The sequence below is a fragment of the Rhinoderma darwinii genome, chromosome 6, assembly GCF_050947455.1.
Source record: "Rhinoderma darwinii isolate aRhiDar2 chromosome 6, aRhiDar2.hap1, whole genome shotgun sequence".
Taxonomy (NCBI): domain Eukaryota; kingdom Metazoa; phylum Chordata; class Amphibia; order Anura; family Rhinodermatidae; genus Rhinoderma; species Rhinoderma darwinii.
In genome coordinates this window covers 74,122,730-74,145,281 of record NC_134692.1, presented here as the reverse complement: position 1 = coordinate 74,145,281, position 22,552 = coordinate 74,122,730, and the positions used below count along the sequence as shown (strand labels likewise).

Genomic DNA, 22,552 nt, shown 5'->3' with positions numbered 1-22,552 from the left:
AGTGCGGATCAGCGGTTTCTCTGATGTCTGACATTAGGGTGGGCACACCTGCTGTGCTAATGTGATCAGCATGACTTGTACTCTCATCAGGATGCAGCCACGTCCAGCCGCTCATGACACGGAGACGTCAATCCTCGCCAAACAGTTAGAACTATATTGTTTTGCTGTATTTATCTGCATTGTTTAGTAAGTTTATATTCTCATTGTAGGGTTATGAAGGCTTGGTTGAAGGGGGCGATTGTATCAAGCAAGCAAGTTGGCTAAGTGTGTCGAACATAATCCAGTTGGTAAGTTTTGTAGAACAAGGTATAAATATTTACATATTTCAGTCTGTAGAAGTACAGATAAAGATTTATAGGTCGCCCACCATAACTACACACTGGATAATGTTTATCGAGCAACCCAGGACTAGACGACCACCAGATGCCTAAATATAAAAAAAAAAATAGTAATGAGCAAGATTCCCAGTTATCCTCTCTCGGTGTAGCATCTTGTATAGATCATGTACAAGGTCATGATAAATGTAATGTTGCAACTTTAACCAAACTGACCATCAAGGCACACACAATTTTATAGAAAGTGCATATTTACTTTAGTTCCATCTCCTCCTCTTGTTTAGGCCCCATACACACGAACAAGCTTTTGCGGCTGCAATTTACCCGAGAATTGATGGGTGAATTGAGGTCCCATTCATTTCTATGGGCCAATGCACTAGACTGTGGTTTCCACGGTCCATGCATTGCCCCAGGCCCATAGAAAATAATGCACACGGCCATGTGCACGGCCGGTGATTTGCGGGCGGCTCGCGGGTGACACTCCGCTGCCGGCGACCTGACAATCATGGCCGTGCACACCACTACGGTCGTGTGCATGAGGCCTAAAGCAGCGTAAAATGCAGCCAAAAATCTGCACCAAATCAAACACGATTTAGTGCAGACTTTTAGCCAGAATTTGCTGGCGTATCTGGTTCGAATCGGCTGCATAGATTGTGAACCTACTGTTGATGCGGTGGAAGTACTTACGTTTCAGTATGCGTGTGGTTATAGCACTTTTCAATGAGTAGGGGGAAAATTGATGCTTTTTCTGTACACAATTAAAGGGTTAATGCAAACACTGGTTATCCGGGATTTATGGCCTATCCTTATGATAGGCCATTAATACTAGATCGGTGGGGGTCTGACTCTCAGCATCCCACGCCTATCAACTGTTTGAATGGGCCTCTGTGCTTGTACGAGAACCACAGTCTTCATTGTTTACATCCATTTAATTTGTCTTCGTACTTGCACACCGCTAATTGGCAGGGGTGCCGAGAGTCTGACCCCTGTCAATCTAATATCCTTAGGATAGGCCATGAATATGTCATCAATTTTAAAATCCCAGATAACCCCTATAACCTAATGTTCACAGTTTTATAATTCACTCCCTTTGTTGTCTTAACTTTTATGTTCTTTGTTCTATTTTTTTCTTTTGTAGGGTGGCACTATCATTGGTAGTGCACGGTGTAAGGCGTTTACGACACATGAAGGGCGTTTGTCTGCAGCCTATAATCTTGTGCAGCATGGCATAACAAATTTATGTGTCATTGGCGGTGACGGAAGTTTAACTGGAGCAAACATATTTCGGAAGGAATGGAGAGGTCTGCTTGAAGAGTTGGTTAGCGAAGGTAGATAAGTGCAACATGTTTGTATACACTTTAGGAAAGATATTCTTGTTTAGAATTTATGGTGAAGACTTATTAACAGGGGATTGCTTTTACTTGGATTGGTTATTAAAAACACCCTTCAGCTACATTCACACAGTGTATTTGCTGCAGATTTTCCATCCAGATTTGCGGCTGGAAAATCTGCAGTGTATTACAGTGGCAGCAAAGTGGAACAGATTAGAACTACTCCCATCCACATTCTGCAGAAAGGTTTTTCTTGTAGAAATTGAGCCAAGGTGCAGATGTTTTGATCGTTTACACACCCAGCGCCTTCCTATAACCCCGCACAGCGCCATACATGGTAAAGCCGCGATCTTTTGCTAATTATCGTGAGATCTCGCAGCTCTTACTTTAAAGGGGTTGTCTAGTTTAGAAAAGCCTTTTCCGTACACCCTATTAGGGAATACTGAGGTAATAGAGGGAGATCTTCTGTTCAGGATCCTCTTGGCCAGAATGTACAGCGGTTACAAATACCCTCTTTTATTTTGGAGGACCTGTCCTGTATTAGAGACAACCCATTGATATGAATGGACACTGTGTAATTATTAATTTCCCCTGTGGTGGCGCTGTTCCTTGTCTGTGTGCCGTTCGTTAAAATAACTGACCGCACATAAACCCATGCATTTCAATGGGGCTGTTCAAATGTGAGTTTTCACACAAAGTGTCCGTTGCGTGAAACTCACTGCATGTCCTATGTTGCTGTGTTTTTGCGGACGTGATCGCCCATTGAAATCCGTGTGCTGTCCGTGTTTCACACATCAAATGCACAGAAATACAAAAAAGGGCTTGCATGGACGTGAAAAACGCGTGCCACACTAGGGATGCACGATGCATCGAAACTTCGATACTGTTTCGATACCGTGCTCCTTGAAACGGTTCGATACTGTTATTTCATGCACAGCTTAGCATTGTAACATATGAATGTATGAGAGCGGGGCTGCGGCTGTGTAATACAGTCATTGCCCCGCTCCTGAGTCCTGCCAAGTGCGCATGCGGTCAGTATGATGTGATGCAGCCAGCGCTGCACTTATGAGCGGTGGCGCTGAAGACAGAACTTGGAGGGGTGACCGCGAGAAATCTCTCATCTCTTCCGCTATTCCCCTGAATGCTGCTATCAAAGCTGACCGCAGCATTCAAGGGGTAAAAGAGAAGGGGGGGATGCGCCTTGGATCACGTCACAGGGAATTCCTGTGACGCGATTGAGGGACATGCCATGTATGGGCAGACTACCTGGGGTCCATTGAAGGACCCCAGGGCTGTCTGACCAGATTTCCTTTTAGGGTATACTTGGCTATGCCCTAACAACTGCCTGTGTACTATCAGTACATAGTAATGTTAAATAAAAAAAAAATACACAAACCTTTTTTGTAATAAAAATTAAAATAAGTCTCAATATAGAAAATATACACATTCGGTATTGGTGCGGCCGTAATAACCTGCACATCAAATTTTTTGCGTCATTTATGATGTGTACGCTATAAAAAATTTTTTATAAAACCTTTTCTTTCTTTCACTTACTAATGTAAGGCTCTAGGTGTGATGAATTTAACCTCCATGTGCCTCACATTAATAATTAACCCCATCATGTACCTCACATTAACCCAATGTTGTCCATTATGACTGAGAAACATGATGGGTTTAATTACTATTAATGTGAGGCACATTCAAAATTCATCACACCTTGCGCCTCACATCATAAAATGGAAGAACTTATTTTTTTTTATTACTGTTGGCAAAGTATTGTTTTGGTATCGGGTATCGCAATTCTACACAGTATCGGTATCGAAGTCCAAATTGTGGTATCGTGACAACCCTATGCCACATGCAACGCACACTGATGGCACACGGACATGAACTGCTGGGAATACGCTGCATTTTTTACGCGCGCAAATTTGACACGCTCATGTGAATCTACACTTAGGCTCCATGCACACGAACGTATTTTTTTCGTTCCGTAAATACTGGCGTAAATACGGGTCCTTGGTCACACGTATTTGACCCGTATTGCACCAGTATTTACGGACCCGTGTCCGTAAATACGGGTCCGGTGTCACAAGTATTCCACCCGTATTTACGGGCACGTTTTCGCTGCAAAATTGCACTGCACTAATCGGCAGCCCCTTCTTTCGATCAGTGCAGGATAGAGAGAAGGAGCAGCCCTTTCCGAGGTAAAAGTAAAAGAACTTCATACTTACCCGGCCGTTGCCTTGGTTACGCGTCCCTCTCTAGACATCCAGCCCGACCTCCCTGGATGACGCGGCAGGGAGGCTGAAACGTCATCCCAGGAGGCCGGACTGGAGGAAGAAGCGGAGTTCTGGGTAAGTATGAACGTCCTTTTTTTTTTTTTTTTTACACGTTGATCTATATTGTGATCGTTAGTCACTGTCCAGGTTGCTGAAAGAGTTACTGCCGATCACTTAACTCTTTCAGCACCCTGGACAGTGACTATCCCCTGACTTCGCCTAGCAATGCTTCCGTAATTACGGGTGCACGCACGTAGTCACCCGTAATTACGGGAGCCCCATAGACTTCTATGGGCCTGCCCGTGCCATAATTACGGCCTAAAATAGGACATGTTCTATATTTTTCAAAGGCCCGGGCACCTTCCCGTAAGCATACGGGGAGGTACCCGTGGGCAATAGAAGTCTATGGGCCCATAATTACGGCCCATGATTATGGGCGTTTTTACGTTCGTGTGCATGGGGCCTCACTGTCTGTTTTTTTCACAGATTGCAGGGAGACGCTTTGAGTGGCTTGTTGTCAAGGACATTTCTAACATCGCTCTTTTAGTCAGAGCCTTAGGCTAAATTCACACGATCGTGTGCAAACTCGGCAAACTGAAAAAGGCAGTTTTTCACGTCCAAGTTGCACCCGTGCGGGACCAGTTTTCACGGATCCCTCATAGACTTGAGTCTATTGTGGGATTCGTGAAAATGGAAGATAATAGGACGTGTCCTATTTTTCAACGGACCCTTTGCATGGTCTGTTAAAACCTAGACCGTGTAAACGGCTCCATTGAAATACATGCGTGTTGTTTTAACGGCCGTCACATGGACGTATATTACGGCCGTGTGAATAAGATCTCGCGATAACTAGTGGGATCTCATGGCTTTACACTGGGGTTAGGCAGAGGTTTGTGTGATGAACACAATAGCATGAGGCCATGAGCCATGAAAAGACAGCAAAAAAGGAAAGAAGAAAATATATAAACTGATGCAGTAATTATATACATCATACTGAAGGATATGGGAATCATGTAAATGGTAAGAAGGGGCTCTGAGAACTCCCGGAAAAGGCTCTAACTGAGATACCTGCATTTAATTTTTTTTTGAAATGCAACCTGTCTGCCTTTTTGAGGTGAATTGTCCATCAGATTTATTTGCGTTGCTTCAAAGCAACACAATTTTTATAATTCAAGTTGGATACCGTACTAGAAGACATCGGCGAGTCACAAAGGACAATTTGGGCACGTGCTATTCCACCCCTAAAATAAAAATAATACCATACTTGCACGCCCCTGTTCTTCTGTAGCATTGCATCCCTGCCGGCCTCCTGAGATGGGGTTGTTTTGTTCCATGTGACTGCTGCGGACTGTGATTGGGACAAAATTATGTCATCTCAGGAGGCTGGCAGGGGCGCATTGCTACAGAAGACCAGGGGAGGTGGTAAGTATGGTAACTTTTTTTTATTCTTATTCTCTTCTCCCACTTTTTCTTTACCTCTAATCGGTGAAATGGTGGCTGGCACTTGCCGGCGGCTGTTATTTTGACGAATCATGCGCTACTAACCCCAAAAGTTTAGGATTTTGGCGAATCCAAAACTTTTGGGAAATTAAAACCGAATTCGGTTTGTGTCGAATCGGTTCGCTCATCTCCAGTTGTAAGTTTAGAAACCCCCTTTTCATTCCCTTTTAGTGAATTCTGAGTTAATATAGTTGGGTCCTCTCTTTTGCTCTGTAGGCTATCCTACAGAACACAGGAAACCCATTGCACATTTTAGCGTTTTTTCATTGGCAGAGAAGAAGGGATATTAGGGGCATTCCTTGTGATGACGTTACCCCTTTAACACTATCCAAGCCCCATCATCCCTGGTGTCTTATTAATATCCTGCATGGGGTAGTAGTCATTATGTGATCCAGTTAGGTTTAATTCCTATACTGACTCTGAAGCTGCTCTATAATTATGGCTGGCACAGGCTTTTGCTGCGGCTTAGTAGGGGATCTCTTTTACGGCACATGAAACTTTGGAGACTTGCAGAGTTCCGTGTCGCTGACGAGAAGCTGAATTTGTAGTTTTTGACTGGAGTGAATTAGCTGTGGTATTTTCAGTAGTAGTAATATTCTTTTATTTGCAGTAGTGATATTCCATGAAAAAAATGTGTATATTAAAATGTAGGAAAAAAAAACAAACCCTGGGGAGAAACTGTGTCAAACTAATCACAAATGCGAATTTGACGCGACTTGCTAGACACTTGTTAGGCTTTCTCATCTGTGTGCCACCTCTTGGCTTGCGTACTTTACCTCAACATTTTGCACCCAAAAAATGGTGCCTGCGGTAATAAATTTGCATATTTAACAATGCATTTTACGATCTTAGCCACTGCCCTTTTTCTTTTTAAAACTATCTAGGTACGCTATGTACTCTACAAGTGAATTCTGGAGCATTTTTCTTCGTAAATATCCCTCCCTTCCCCTGTGTCTAGTACCATTTGAACCTTGTATCATGGATGAACTATTGCAGTATGCAAATGTGAATTTTTTTTTTTTTACTTTCTCAATAATGTATACGGCATTATAAACTTTTTTTTGGTGTCCCAGATATTATTAATTGGAGTCTTATTTATAACAGGAAAAATTACTGAAGATGTTGCTGCAAAGTACTCTCATTTAAATATTGTTGGACTTGTGGGCTCCATTGACAATGACTTCTGTGGTACTGATATGACAATTGGAACGGATTCAGCTTTGCACCGGATTTTGGAGGTCATTGATGCAATCACTACAACTGCACAGAGGTAAGCACAGGTTTTCTATTGCATTTCTTCATTTTGGTACATTTTCCAGTAAATTCTGTATGGACACTACCTTCGCTTTTTTTATTACTATTCTGCTTAAAGGGAACCTGTCACGTTGAAAAACAGTCCTATCTGTAGCCAAAATATTATAGAGCATGAGAAGCTGAGCAGATTGATAAATAGTTTTGTGGGAAATAAAATTATTTTAACCTGCAGTTTATTGATCTGAACCTCTGCTTACTCTGAGTCCAGTGGGCGGGTTTATTCAGTGATTGACAGTCATTCATGTATAAGTTTGCAAACAGATAGCTGCCAGTCACTGAGTAGGACCGCCAACTGGACTCCTAGGCCCAGAATGAACAGAGGTTTAGATCAATAAATTACCAAGTACTCAAATCTTCTCGATCAGATAGTGTTTAGTTTAACGCAGTCAAGGTACAGTATATATTCTGCAAGTAAAGCATGTGATCTTTCTATATCTTTAAAATGGGGTCAAAGTTCAGAAGTAGCTTTACTTAGAATTCATAGGGCATTGAGTCAGTCACGAGCATGGTGTGCTGCTTGTAAGATAAATTAACAAACCTAAGAAGGTATTTTATCATTAGTGGGCATTACTAAAGTTGTGTTGTTTCATAAAGAGAACCTTTCACCTCCCCATACATGTGCAGCATGGAATGGGGAGGGCTGCACAAACCCTGGGGCACTTTAAAATAAAAAAATACTACCTTCCTCCGTTATTTGGATATCGGTGCCGTTATATTTGGTGCCCGATATTTAAATAACCCCCTGAACTGTCAACGGGGCGTGTACTGGCAAGGGGGCGTGTTACTATGGCTGTGACACTGTCCAATCAGATATGGACAGTGTTAGAGCGAGGAAAGAGTGTGCGCGCAAGATCAGTCTTCTGCCGAACTGGCAAGGGGGCGTGTCACTGCTACGGGCACGCCCCCTTGCCAGTTCGGCAGAAGACTGATCTTGAAAGCTAAAGACTGAGCGTATCCTCGCTCTTGCTGTAACACTGTCCATATCTGATTGGACAGTGTCACAGCCATAGTAGCACGCCCCCTTGCCAGTACATGCCCCGTTGACCGTTCAGGGGGTTATTTATATATCGGGCGCCAAATATAACGGCACCGATATCTAAATAACGGAGGGAGGTAGACTTTTTTTTTTTTTTTTTAAAGTGCCCCATTACATGCTGAACAAATGTTCTCTTTAACTGCTCTAATTAATCCCTTCCCTATCTACAGATATGTCTATAGCTTCTATTCTGACCTGTATGTCCCTATGGTTACAGACTACAAGCAAATCCAATACTTGACATACTTCATGAGACATTTTAATTAAAGGGCTTGCCCCATTTCAGCAAATTAATGTGTTTATTTTATTTATTTATTTTTTTTGTATAATGAAACGTTATCCAATTTTCAAATTTACTTTCAATATTAATTCCTCACTGTTTTCAGTATCTCTGCTTGTTATTCCGTAGGAACATTCATTGTTTACTTCTAGTGGATAGGATTCTGTCCATGTCATACAGGTGCACGGCTCGGAAGAAGAAACAGCATTGATATACAGATATACATACTTCAAGGAGCCATTCACCTGTGTCCACCACATGGCCATGGACAGAAAGATTGAATGTTCCTACTGAATAACAACAAGCAGAGATCTTGATAACCGGGAGAAATTAATACAGAAAGTATATTGGAAAATTGTATAACATTTAATTGTACAAAAAATATTAGTTTTCTGGAACCAGACAACCCCTTTATTATGGCACAGATATTGCTCATAATAATAACATGGAGCCAAAACCCTACTCCTAAGGCCCCATGCACACGACCGTAAAAAATCTCCGTTATTGCGGACCGCAATTGCGGTCCGCAAAAATGGACCCATTCACATTCATTGAACGAGAACACCTTTCCGTAGCACTACGGAAGGGTCTCCGTGCCGTGGAAATGTTCCGGAAATTATGGAGCATGTCCGTTCTTTTGCATTTTACGGGCCGTGCTCCCATACTTTGTATTGGAGCACGGCCCGAAAATGCGGCTGTCAGTCGGCGACCGGCTGTGCCCGCAATCGCGGACCGTGATTGCGGGCACTGTCGTGTGCATGGGGCCTAAGATTTTATTGTGCTTTCTTGCCAAGATTGGTTTTACTGGGATTAAAATGAATGGGTGCAAACTGCGACAAATTGGTATTTTAATAATGGATTTTACAATTTTACATTTTTTTGGGCTCTGGTTAGACATGTGTTCGAATTCAGCTTTTGACCAGACTTAGATTTTCTTTACACACCCTTTTTGTGTGGCGTTTCATTTAACTGAATAAGGCCAATCTAAAGATTCCTGTCTTCCACTACGCCAGATCCCCCCCCCCCCCTCCTGCCAAGTTCCTACTGGCCCTTAGCATCTTCTTTGTCTGGGCAGTTGCGGCACCACTCCGCCTTGCCGCCACTTCCTCCTGCTTCTCTTATACTCCCTAGTGCGCGCACACTGACATCTCCTCCCATAAAGGGCCAGTGCGCGCAAAAATCCAACCAGGTTTCCTGGGTATATAATGTACTCTCCACCATTTTCTCCTTGCCTGAGCAATGAGGTTCTTTATTCCAGGTTTCTAGTACTCCCTGACAGTTTTCATGGAGGCTCAGATTCACTGTTAAGCAAAAGTGAACAAATAACATAGATTAATTTATAAAGAAAAAAAAAATCAACATAAAATGACCAGTATTTGATCATCTTGTTGCAAATGCTATTTTATTTTAATAACTGTGCCTTTGCGTACTCATAGTTAAGCTATTTTCACTGTTTAATGCATGAAAATTGTTTTATCATTGTAGCCACCAGAGGACATTTGTGTTGGAAGTCATGGGAAGGCATTGTGGGTAAGGACTTTTTTTTTTGTACATCTTCTTTATCTGTAACATCTCTAACTCTTTAATATAGTGCCATATATTGTGATACTTTAACGGTGGCCACATACTTAGCGGTTCTATTGATGGCCATCCATTCTTAAAGTGGGGGTCTGATCTCTGGTACTGCCACTCATCCCATTCACTTGCTTACCGTAAGAACTAGCTGCTGTGCCTGTGCAACCAATGAAGGGGACATGGCACCCTCAAGAGCACCGCAGCCCATTCATTGTGGGGGTCCCCTAAGGATAGGCCATTATGAGACCTGTGCCCTCCCCTGGCATGTCTGTTTTAGTAAATATTTGTTTCCCCCATAATATAACAATTCTAAAACATATTTTCTTAGAACGGTTCTGGGTGTTCCTCCTAAATTGACAACTGGGTGTTACCATTCCCCTTGTCAATTGGGTGTATTCCTACACAGCCGGGCACTGTCAGCACTGATTGGACAATGTCAGAGTTTGTAGGATCATACCACCAACTGGTAACACCCAGCTGTCAATTTTTTCATACATTTCTATCAGGAATAACAGAGGAACAGCATAAAGCAGCGTTCTAAGAAAGGATGCTCCAGAATAGTTATTATCGGGAATACCTGTATTTACTAAAACGGACACGTCAGAAGAGATGCAGGTTACTCTTTTGACTGAGAATTCACGTCGCTGTTTAAATGCACTTTTTCCATTAATTGTGGCAAAACCGCACCATTTCGCAGCGATTTTTACAAAAATTGTGTCAAACGTGCGGTTTTGCCGTGGGTCGTGGCTAAAAATGCATTTGATATGTGTTGGGAATTCTCGGGCCTAAATTAAATTGGAGCATCAGTATGTTTTGGAGTTAATGAGTAACATTTGAAGTTCCTTGTCTCTTCATAGCTCAATAACTTTCAATGGCATGGTTTCACAACACTAACTTTCCAATTAGACAGTCGTATTTCTTCCCTGCGGAGTTACGTGGTCAATGGTTTATCCTGTTGTTGTGAAATGTCTAAGAACAGCAAATGCTCAGTCATAAAGTAGTAGGCCACACAAGCTCACAGATTGGCATGGCTGAGCATAAAAGCATGTAGAAATTTAACTCTGTCGCACCACTAACTGCCAAGTACCAAGTCGCTCTGGAAGTAACATCAGCTAAAGTACTTATCTTTTGCTTGATGGCTATGGTTTCCATGATCGAGCAGCTACACAGAAGCTATGTATGGTGCCAAACATCAGCTGTATTGGTAAAAAGCATGTCTTTGGAATCTGGAACTGTACAATGATCAACTAGTGTGACGCCTATATTGCTTCTGGTGATTTGGCGCTGTGCACATCGTGTTTTTGGCCTTTGTTTTAACATATACGCCAGGAAAAGCTGTGACTGATACCTTAACAGTGGTATTCGTCGCCATAAAGGTTTAATGGCGTACGTTAAACCTATAAGTCATGAACTCTCATGACCCTGTTCATGACATATATGTTAAATGGATATCATTTGAATCTATAGACGCCCATAGACATTAATAGTATCTGTTAAACATATACGCCATGAAAGGCTGTTGAAAAGCCCATGATGTAAATGTTAGACGTATACCTGTGACATATGCAATTCAGCGCCGTATACTTTTTTTTTTTTTGTGGGATCCCTCGGGTTGTAAAAGCGTAATTTACTATGCTCTTCCATCCTCCAAAAAAGGTTTATCAATGTAAACCGCCGTGACAAAGGCCGAAAGGACACCCTTTTGGCCTCTGTCATCCTAATGGAGCCCCATGGACATATTTAGCGTGTACTTCCGGAGCTTTCCTAACTTACATGCTAGAACGTGAGGTGCACAGAGCCTTAAAAGAGTTTCCACCTACTGCTACAACGATTAATCAATCCACAAGTGTTTCCCCTCAGTGTAACATATTCAAATCACAACAGTATTTAGTAGTTTTATTATAGTTTTATTTATTCTCTTGAAAAAGCATGTCAGATGGAAATAAACTCCTCTACAAATGATAGGAAGGAGAAATAGAACTTTAATGAACAACAAAACGCTGTTGTGAGTTAATCATGTTGGTACTATACCCATTTCACAGTATAAATAATTAGATGGCAAATGAACAGACCTACGAAAAATACACTCGTATTTGACACTTTGTACAATTTAATCTGTAAAATGTCTGTTTTGGTTGTTTTTGATAAAATGTTTTATTTTTTTCCCTAAAGACTTTTATGGGTTGTGGGAATTAGCTCTATAGTCGTAGGAAAACTGCAGTCAGACACAGTGCCATGGAAGTTTTTTTCAAACAGGTGGTATTCCTGTAATTTATTTGGTGATTGAATACAAAAATAAATGTACGGCCTTAACATTCAGGCAACAAAACATGCAGTTACTCTGCTTGGCTAAGCGCTAACTAAACGCGTTTTCACTCCCTATACAAGTGACCTACAACCAACCCCCCGAAACAAAATCAGAATCCGTGTGTTACCTCACACAACATGCAAACGTCCAGCAGGAGGCTGGCAGACTTCAGTGTAAGGCTGGGTTCACACGACCTATTTTCAGACGTAAACGAGGCGTATTATGCCTCGTTTTACGTCTGAAAATAGGGCTGCAATACGTCGGCAAACATCTGCCCATTCATTTGAATGGGTTTGCTGACGTATTGTGCAGACGACCTGTAATTTACGCGTCGTCGTTTGACAGCTGTCAAACGACGACGCGTAAATGGACTGCCTCGGCAAAGAAGTGCAGGGCACTTCTTTGCCACGTAATTTGAGCTGTTCTTCATTGAACTCAATGAAGCACAGCTCAAGATTTACGAGCGTCTCAGACGCCTCGCAAAATGCGAGGAGGAGCATTTACGTGTGAAACGAGTCAGCTGTTAACAGTCTGTCTTTTCACACGTAAATGCCTCTCATAGTGTGAACATACCCTAATTGTCTCCAGACAGAGGGACAGGTTCTGTCTTTTTCCACATCGCCTCACCAAATGCAGAGCTGAACTTCAACACCTGAGCTGCAGAGAAAAACCCTGTACTAGTCAGGAAGGGAATGATAGACCGCACTGCCAACCTGCCTATCGTTTCATAAAATTCCAGGCCCGAACTTGGAAATGAACAAAGTCCTTAGCGAACTACTCCTTGCTGAGGATACTCTGCTTTCCTGGAACCCTTCTTTCTCATCCAGATCTCCCTGGCTGAGACCGATACTTCCTGGAGCCTAGTACACATACAAGAGGAATCTTGGGGAAATAAAGCAATCCCCTACCATTTTTCCTGTCACTGTCTCACAGGGTATTATACAGAATGCATGACAACAAAACATGCAGTTCGCCTACAGAACCTATTCAAAGTTCTGAATTTATTTTTCTCTTTCCTCTTCCATGTTTTCTTCTTGACAATTTTTAGTTTATACATAAACGTATTGGCTGCAAATAGGCAATTTAATTTTTTTTTCTCTTTTCCTTTTTTTTTTTCTTTAAAGGTATTTAGCACTAGTGTCAGCTTTGGCATCTGGGGCTGACTGGCTTTTTATTCCAGAATGTCCTCCTGAAGAGGACTGGGAAGATACAATGTGTACAAGGCTTGGAGAGGCAAGTATACATACATACATACATATTTATGCAATTGATAAGATTGAAATGTTAAAAACTATTTGTCCTTACTGTAAAACTTATACTGTTATCATTTATAATATCGTTTTGTGTTTGTTTTTTTTTAAACAGAAATGCTCTTTGTGTTCTATGAACATTATCAGTTGTATTATATCTTTAGGAGCATTAATGGATTCTTGAGTAGTCTTGATACAAGCAAAATCACTACATTTTATACATACACACACACATGTATTTTTTTTTTTCCTATTCGCTAATAGTGTATATGACGTGCGCAATAGCACGTATATTATAGTTCTCCAATTTGGGGTTGCATGACGCATCAAAATATTGATACTATTTTGATACTGTGCACCCGCAAATAGTTCAATATCGTGAATTCATGTATTTTAATACATTATTTAGTTACTAGTATAACAGAGAACATGTTATGTCTTCAGTGCCCGCCCTTCCGCTCATTAGTGCGACGCTGGCAGCATCACATTATGCTGATTGCGTGGGCACAGCAAGTGTGCCCACACGGTCAGGAGCGGGCAATGGCTGTAATCCACAGCCCCACTCTAATGACGGCGATCAGTTTTTTTTTTTGGTGCGGTTTTCGGACAGAATGTGCTGCGTTACGGTAAGTCACCGTAACGTAACTGCACGTCATGGACGTGCATGCCTTAAGTCATCATGACGTACCATTACCTCGTGGTGACCGTGCAGGCGCAGAATCTCCATAACTCCGATCCTGGCCGTTTAACCCCCTAAATGCCGCAACCGCTCCCTCATTCACCCATCAGCGGCCTGCAAATGCGATGATGGACCGCTGATGTGTTGACATGGCAACAAAGTCCCCTGGGCCTGCCATGGCTGTATGCCTTTTAGACTGTGGTAGAGGCACGGCTTAATGCGACTGCCTATCAGTTTTACACTGACGGGCAGTAATGCTTTGATATGTCAAAGCCAAAGCATTTTATAAGCAATCACAGCGCTTTTTGAAGTCCCTTAGTGGCACTAAAAAAATAATTAAAGAGTAACTTTAGTTTAAAAAAAACTTTTGCTATGTCATACAAACCTATTGCAAGTTTTGATCAATGGGATCCGGGTGCTAAGACCCCCACAGTCGCTGAAATGACTGTCTATGTGAGCCGTCTTCAGCCTAACGAGGAGCGCCAATCCAAGACGAAGATGCAAGGCGCTCAGCTGAGCACTTCTGCACCTTCGCTTCAGCAGTGGAGCAGGTCTCGGCACCTGGACCACACCGATCAAAACTTCTGATATGTCTCTGAAATATATAACATTTTTCAAAACCAAAAAAAAAGCAATTCTGCTGTTATTTTTTAATCTCCTCCTCTACTAGTTTAGTAATTTTAATAATGAAAGTTAATAAGTCCCATGTACCCCAAAATGGTACCAATAAAAACTACATCTCGACCCACAAAATACAAGCCCTCGTATGGCAACAACGAAGGAAAAATAAAAAAAGGAATGGCTCTGGGAATGTGGCGATGCAAAAATAAATTTATACTAAAGAAAAAAGTTTTATTGGGCAAAATGTAGTAAAACCTAAGAAAAAAAAGAAAAAATGGTTTGATATTGTTGTAATCGTACTGACCCATAAAATAAAGGTAACGCGTTTATTTACTACGCATGGTGAATGGTGAAATTTCTGGGTTTTTTTTCCATTCTATTCTCAGAAAGCGTTGTTAAAAGTTAATCAATAAGTTATGGGTACCCCAAAATGGTGCCATTGTAAAGTACAATTCATCCCACAAAAAAACAAGACTTTATGTCAACAGAAAAATAATAAAGTTATAGCTCTCTGAATGTGGTCACGCTTAAAGAAACAAAAATAATCCTGCAGACTTTAACGCCAAAATAGGTTTGGTAGTTAGTGGTTAAATAAAACTGTGAATTTAATTTTATGTTACAATAAAACCAGTGTTTGAGATAAGTAGCGACTTTTGGGGTATTTTGGAAGACCCTATTGTGTGTCCTTAGTAGTGTGTGTTTTGTTTGGTATATTTTTTTAAATTCTTTTTGTGTTACTTTTATATTGTTCTTTTTATTAAAGATTTTGATTCTGTAATGATAATAAATGCCAAAATCCTCAGTGTAAAATAACCGAAAATGTTATGGTATTGTATGTTACTTTATTAAAAACATAGTTTGATACTTTCCTGCCATATGTGGCTATTTATGCCACGCATAATACTATCCGGGCATAAGATCAAGCTTACAACCTTTTGTAATTTCCATAAAAAAACACGGTGGTGTGGGTTGCAATGAATATTTTTAACAAGGCACTATCATGGGATGCCACCCTTCCTACGAGTACGGTAAGTAAGGCTTTATTCACACTGCCATGTTATGGCTCTGTGTGAGATCTGTATTCAGGGGCGTAACTAGGAAACACTAGGTCCCATCCCCTTAGCGCCACACACAGCCTGTCCTTGTAGATGGTGCCCCCTGTAAATAGTTCCATACAGCCCCCTCCTGTAGACAGTTCTATACTGCGCCCCCTGTAGACAGGGCTGTACAGCGCCCCCTCCTGTAGACAGGGCTGTACAGCGCCCCCTCCTGTAGACAGGGCTGTACAGCGCCCCCTCCTGTAGACAGGGCTGTACAGCGCCCCCTCCTGTAGACAGGGCTTTACAGCGCCCCCTCCTGTAGACAGGGCTGTACAGCGCCCCCTCCTGTAGACAGGGCTGTACAGCCCCCCCCACCTTGTAGACAGGGCTGTACAGCCCCCCCCCCTTGTAGACAGGGCTGTACAGCGCCCCCCCCCTTGTAGACAGGGCTGTACAGCCCCCCCCCCCCTTGTAGACAGGGCTGTACAGCCCCCCCCCCTTGTAGACAGAGCTGTACAGCCCCCCCCCTTGTAGACAGGGCTGTACAGCCCCCCCCCCTTGTAGACAGGGCTGTACAGCCCCCCCCCCCTTGTAGACAGGGCTGTACAGCCCCCCCCCTTGTAGACAGGGCTGTACAGCCCCCCCCCCTTGTAGACAGGGCTGTACAGCCCCCCCCCCTTGTAGACAGGGCTGTACAGCCCCCCCCTTGTAGACAGGGCTGTACAGCCCCCCCCTTGTAGACAGGGCTGTACAGCCCCCCCCTTGTAGACAGGGCTGTACAGCCCCCCCCCCTTGTAGACAGGGCTGTACAGCCCCCCCCCCTTGTAGACAGGGCTGTACAGCCCCCCCCCTTGTAGACAGGGCTGTACAGCCCCCCCCCCTTGTAGACAGGGCTGTACAGCCCCCCCCCCCTTGTAGACAGGGCTGTACAGCCCCCCCCCCCTTGTAGACAGGGCTGTACAGCCCCCCCCCTTGTAGACAGGGCTGTACAGCCCCCCCTTGTAGACAGGGCTGTACAGCCCCCCCCCTTGTAGACAGGGCTGTACAGCCCCCCCCCTTGTAGACAGGGCTGTACAGCCCCCCCCCCCTTGTAGACAGGGCTGTACAGCCCCCCCCCTTGTAGACAGGTCTGTACAGCGCCCCCCCTTGTAGACAGGGCTGTACAGCCCCCCCCCCTTGTAGACAGGGCTGTACAGCCCCCCCCCCTTGTAGACAGGGCTGTACAGCCCCCCCCCCTTGTAGACAGGGCTGTACAGCCCCCCCCCCTTGTAGACAGGGCTGTACAGCCCCCCCCCTTGTAGACAGGGCTGTACAGCCCCCCCCCCTTGTAGACAGGGCTGTACAGCCCCCCCCCCCCTTGTAGACAGGGCTGTACAGCCCCCCCCTTGTAGACAGGGCTGTACAGCCCCCCCCCTTGTAGACAGGGCTGTACAGCCCCCCCCCTTGTAGACAGGGCTGTACAGCCCCCCCCCCCCCTTGTAGACAGGGCTGTACAGCCCCCCCCCCCTTGTAGACAGGGCTGTACAGCCCCCCCCCTTGTAGACAGGGCTGTACAGCCCCCCCCCTTGTAGACAGGGCTGTACAGCCCCCCCCCCTTGTAGACAGGGCTGTACAGCCCCCCCCCCTTGTAGACAGGGCTGTACAGCCCCCCCCCCTTGTAGACAGGGCTGTACAGCCCCCCCCCCTTGTAGACAGGGCTGTACAGCCCCCCCCCCTTGTAGACAGGGCTGTACAGCCCCCCCCCCTTGTAGACAGGGCTGTACAGCCCCCCCCCCTTGTAGACAGGGCTGTACAGCCCCCCCCTTGTAGACAGGGCTGTACAGCGCCCCCCCCTTGTAGACAGGGCTGTACAGCGCCCCCCCCCTTGTAGACAGGGCTGTACAGCGCCCCCCCCCCCTTGTAGACAGGGCTGTACAGCGCCCCCCCCCCTGTGGACAGTGCTATATTTTCACGTGTCGCAGAGGGACAATCGATGCGGCGCGCAGCGGCAATTTTTAAGCCACTCCTCTAATCTCACCCAATCCCCGCCCATGCACACCTGGTTCAGCCCACACAGTATTATGCTCCCATAGTGCCCCCATACGGTATAATGCCCCCATACGATAGAATGCCCACACAGTATAATGCCCACACAGATGACCCATACAGTACAATTCCCAAACAAATTCCCCCATGCAGTACAATGCCCAAACAAATTCCCCCATGCACTACAATGCATAATGCCACATAGCTGCCCCCATGGTATAATGCCATTCATAGTTGCCCCCCCATAGTATAATGCCCCCACAGTATAATGCCATTCATAGTTGCCCCCCCATAGTATAATGCCCCCCATAGTATAATGCCTCCACAGTATAATGCCCCCATATAGTAAAATGCTCCTATAGCTGCCACTTTATCAGCCCCCCTTCCCTACCCAGTATAATGTCCCATAGTGCCTAATAGAAAAATAACAACATAATTACCTATCCCCTTTCCCACAACGGGTGAAGGATTCTTATTCTCCGGTCTGTGCTGTGAGTGACTCGGCGCAGACTCGCACGATGACGTCCCTACGTCGTGCCTGCCTTCGCTGTGCTGCTCATGGCAGAGTGAAAGGTATAACAAGGAGTCGTTGCTCCAGCATTCAGGAAGCGGGACCAGCGTGGTCAGCGCTGTGTGGCTACGGGGACACTGCGGGCCCCCTTAGGCTTAGGGGCCTGGTCGCAGTTGCGACCCCTAGAGTTACGCCACTGTTACAGTAGCCTATGGCAGAGCAGGGAGATACCACCCTGCTCTGTCATAGTGTTCAACAGCATCTGCGTCCGAAAGGACGCAGACACTATTGAATGTGGCGTTGCTACCGCTGTAGCAGCCGTGGCGGCTGCTAGTGCAGCCTCCGGGCGTGGGGGGCAGTACCTGCTGGTGGCACGGGCCCCCTCATGCCGCGGACCCCGTAGCAGCTGCTGTGGCTGCTACAGCGGTAGTTATGCCACTGTCTGTGTATATACAGCACCAAAAATAATAGACAATTATTTAATGCATAGGAATCCGCTGTAAGGTTTGATGGAGGAAGAAAAATAATGATTTGAACCTGTTGTTTTTATAATTTAGGCTAACTTTTAGTTAAATTTGGGGTAGATTGTAATCTTACAGCATACAATGACATATAGGCCAAGATCACCTACAACGTTTTGTGGCAGTTTTTGCAATTTTTTTTTAAACCAAAGCAAGAAATGAATGTAAAAGGAAGGATAGGCAGAAAGAAAATGCAAACGACCATAATGTCTACGCATCTGTGTGGGGGCCGCAAATCAGGGACGTAAAAACTCAGGACGATTCCTTTTGACGGTCCGGATCTGCGACTTCACAATCTGGTGACATCAATTTTATTTGTTGCGGATCCATGAATCCTGATGACACACGGATTCACAACAAAAGTTTTTTTTTTGCAGACAAATGGACTGCAACGGAACCGTGGCTTTGCGGCCCACTAAACCACTACGGTCGTGTGCATTAGGCCTTAGACAGGACAATCCTTATGCCTCCATGTTTCAAAATCTATTGATATACCTTGCCAGAAGAAGGGAGGCTGTTGTAGCAGCAATGGTGTGGTGTGGGGGGCCTCTATATTAATTGGCATGTTTTTAGTATGAGGACTTTAACCCCTTCACGAGTGGCATGTGGCTATATACGTTCTAACTCCCGATGCCCCGTGCAGTTTGCACGTGTATAGACGTCGGCAGCCTGGAAGGGATTTAATCCGTGCAGTGCTGCTTCAGCGTGAGCAGCACTGCACTCTCATGTGCCGGGTCTTTGAGAGCCACGGAATACACCCCCCACTATAGATACTGCCACCCACAACCCCCGCAAAGCCCTCTGTAAATTACGCCACCTAAGCCCCCCCCCCCAGCATCGGAATCCCCGGCCAGCGCTCTGGCTGAGGATTCCCCTCCTAGAGGGAGTGACGTTAGTGGGTCTCTCTAGGAGCGGAATCCCCGGCCGACACTCTGGACGTGGATTCCGCTACTGGAGAAGCCCCTGGTGTCACTATCCATATATGGACAATGACGTTAGCAGCTCTCTCTAGGAGCGGAATCCCTGGTATCAGATCGCTCTGCGTCAGGGATTCCGCTACTGGAGAAGCCCCTGGTGTCACTATCCATATATGGACAGAAACATCAGGGGCTTCCTGTAGGAGCAGGATCTTCGGCCAGAGGGATTCTGCTCCTACAGGGAACTGCAGTGTTGCTATTTACAGAAAGGGGGTGCTATCTGCAGCGGGGATATTTCTAAATACAGGGGGGATGTTGCTATCTACAGGGGGGTGACACTATTTACATGGGGTGTGGTGCTATCTACAAGGGGTGCTATATACAGTGTTATTGCGTCACTATCTACATGGGCACTGTGGTGTTTTCAGGGGGTTGGGACAAAAAGCCCTAACTAATAAAATTCATCCTTTTTTTTTAACGTCCATGAAAAACGGTTGGCAAATGCTGGTTAAAAACGGTCAGACGGCAGGGAAATGGATTTAAATTTTGAGAGACATCGATGCAAAATAGGCATGAAAAACTGACCATTGATTCGTTCTTGCCATTTTTTTCACGGTCGTGTGTATATAGTCCTCTTCACTCTCCCCTCACAGCGATCCAGTGTGACTGAGAGAGGAGGACTACTTGTTACAGAGCTCTAGTGTGTGTGTGTGTGTGTGTGTGTGTGTGTGTGTGTGTGTACATTAGATAGATAAATATATATATAAGGAAAATTACAAAAAAGTGTTTTTTCTTTTATTTTTTGTGATTTTGTCTGCTCATAATAAAAATTAAAGTCACTGAATTAATTTAACTAATCTAGAAAATGAAAGCCTAATAAGTCTTGTAAAAAAAGTTGTGATATTCAACACGGTTCCAAAGACATTATCGTTTAAAGAAGTACATATCAAAAATGGAAAATTTGACCTGGACATGGTTGTGGTTATTGGGTGTCCACATATTGTTGGCCATTTAGTACGTTTGTATGTACATTTCAAAAACGCATGTAGCAATTTGTTTCCTTCCCTGCACATTCTATACATTCTCTTAAACTAAGCAATATCTGTTTATATATATATTTTTTTCTTTTCTTTATAGTCTCGAAGTCGAGGTTCAAGACTGAACATCATTATTATCGCGGAAGGTGCTATTAATATAAATGGGGAACCAATTACTTCTAATTATGTGAAAGAGGTTTGTTCTTTCATCAAGTTCTCTTTTATACATTTTAAAGGAGTTATCCAGGGACCACAAAAAAAAAAAAACACCCACAAATACGTTTAAATGCCTTATACATTGCCACATTTACACTTTAATGCAAAAAAAACTTTAGCATTACTTACTGCACACCATGGTAACACTATCGCCACTCAAAAGCTTCTTGGTATTGGGCTGGACTTGCAGTTTCAGCGAGCTCTGAATACTACAAGTCCCGTCATTCGCATCTTTTTCCTAAGTTCCTGTAATCCCCGTCCCGAGCTGGTACATTGCACATGCGCTGGGAAATTAGATGGCAGAGATGGCTCTGTGGAAGGAGGCCTGGCTTACTTCCTATGCATCATCAAATGCCAGCCCCCTATCGGTCATGTGGTTCAATGACTCTCCGACACAAGGGAGGGGGAAACCGCTCTTGGTCACGTGGGCCTGTGTCGTAGCGTCTTCAAACAGAAAATATCTACTGAATTTCTGGGGTCAAGTGACCGTCTCGTCAAAGAGAAATCGGCACTAATATATTAGTAAGGAAACTCATTTTAGGTAAATCGATTATTGGCAGACCTTTTTCTTCTGCCGCATAACCCCTTTTAATGGTAGAAATATTGGGAAGTTTAAAGGCTATGTACAATTTTTAATGTTTTTTTTGTGGGTTTTTTTAAGCACTTTTCTAATTGACTTAGTTAATAATGTTGTTTTTTTTTTTACTTTTTACGATACAGCTTCTATTTATCCTGTATTCAAAGAAGCTGTATCATTTTCTCTCAGGCTGAGAATGGGTCCTGCGTGTCTCTGACACACAGGATCCAGCTAATATTGGCTGAGAGGCTGATTGGCTAAGAGGCTCAGTCAACCAGTATTGGGCTTAATTTCAGCAGCACCGCTATCTCGGATCCATAACTGGGCCGAAGATAGCGATGCTGCTTGCTAGGTGCGGCGCACTCTGTCTGGTGGTCTTGGTCACCTAGTGAGCGTCACTGCCAGATGTTGCTTGTTACTAGGTGATGAAGACCACCAGACAGAATAAGCCTCGCCAGGCCCCTCCCCTCTTAATACGTTTTCTAAGTAGTAGATTGGTGCCCCCCCCCCCACTCACAGATCGGGCCCCCTTACTTAACATATATTATTGAAGGCATCAGGGAGGCATCATTGAAAGTGCACAGGGAGGGAAAAGGCCCCCCCCCTTCCCGTCTGCCGCACAGGTGTGCCGATCTATGCGCACAGCGTTTTAGGGCAGCTGAACGGGCCCGCACCCCCTTTGGGCCCCTCTGCAGCCAAAACGGCTGCACCGCCGATATGTCCACCCCTGCATTGTATGCCAAGGATTGCTTTAATAATACAATCCCTTCTCTTTCATTTTTAAACAGCTGGTTGTTAAACGCTTGGGCTTTGATACCAGGGTTACTGTTCTTGGACATGTGCAAAGAGGAGGAACACCGTCAGCCTTCGACCGTGTCTTGGTAAATATAAATTTTAATCAAAATATAATGTTCTTTATCCCACATGGTGAACATTGTAAAAAAGCCTATCTGGCCATAACAACAACAGCAGTGCTGTGATGAGCAAAAGACACAAAACCTTTACAAGTAAGGCCGGATTCACACGAGCGTGTGCGTTTTGCGCGCACAAAAGGTCCGCAAAAGCTCCGTGTGCCAGCAGCATATGATGCGTGGCTGTGTGATTTTCGCGCAGCCGCCATCATTAGGACACTGTTTATGTTTGTAAACCGAAAAGCATGTGGTGCTTTTCTGTTTTCATTCATTCATTTTACTACGACTC

The 22,552-nt window shown here is 44.4% G+C and overlaps 1 protein-coding gene across 3 annotated transcripts in view; it reads left to right on the top strand.

The window, feature by feature from the left end:
• PFKL (phosphofructokinase, liver type) overlaps window positions 1–22,552 on the top strand; it is a 175,090-nt gene that overhangs the window by 34,621 nt on the left and 117,917 nt on the right. For all 3 annotated transcript variants that reach the window (XR_012849520.1, XR_012849521.1, XM_075829946.1), the window contains exons 3-9: window positions 210–287; window positions 1,474–1,663; window positions 6,550–6,715; window positions 9,561–9,605; window positions 13,083–13,191; window positions 20,660–20,755; window positions 22,141–22,233. Coding sequence is in view for 1 of the 3 variants with exons in the window: in XM_075829946.1 (XP_075686061.1) it covers window positions 210–287; window positions 1,474–1,663; window positions 6,550–6,715; window positions 9,561–9,605; window positions 13,083–13,191; window positions 20,660–20,755; window positions 22,141–22,233 (777 nt within the window). In the remaining 2 variants the exon portion in view is untranslated. The remainder of the gene's footprint in view (window positions 1–209; window positions 288–1,473; window positions 1,664–6,549; window positions 6,716–9,560; window positions 9,606–13,082; window positions 13,192–20,659; window positions 20,756–22,140; window positions 22,234–22,552) is intronic.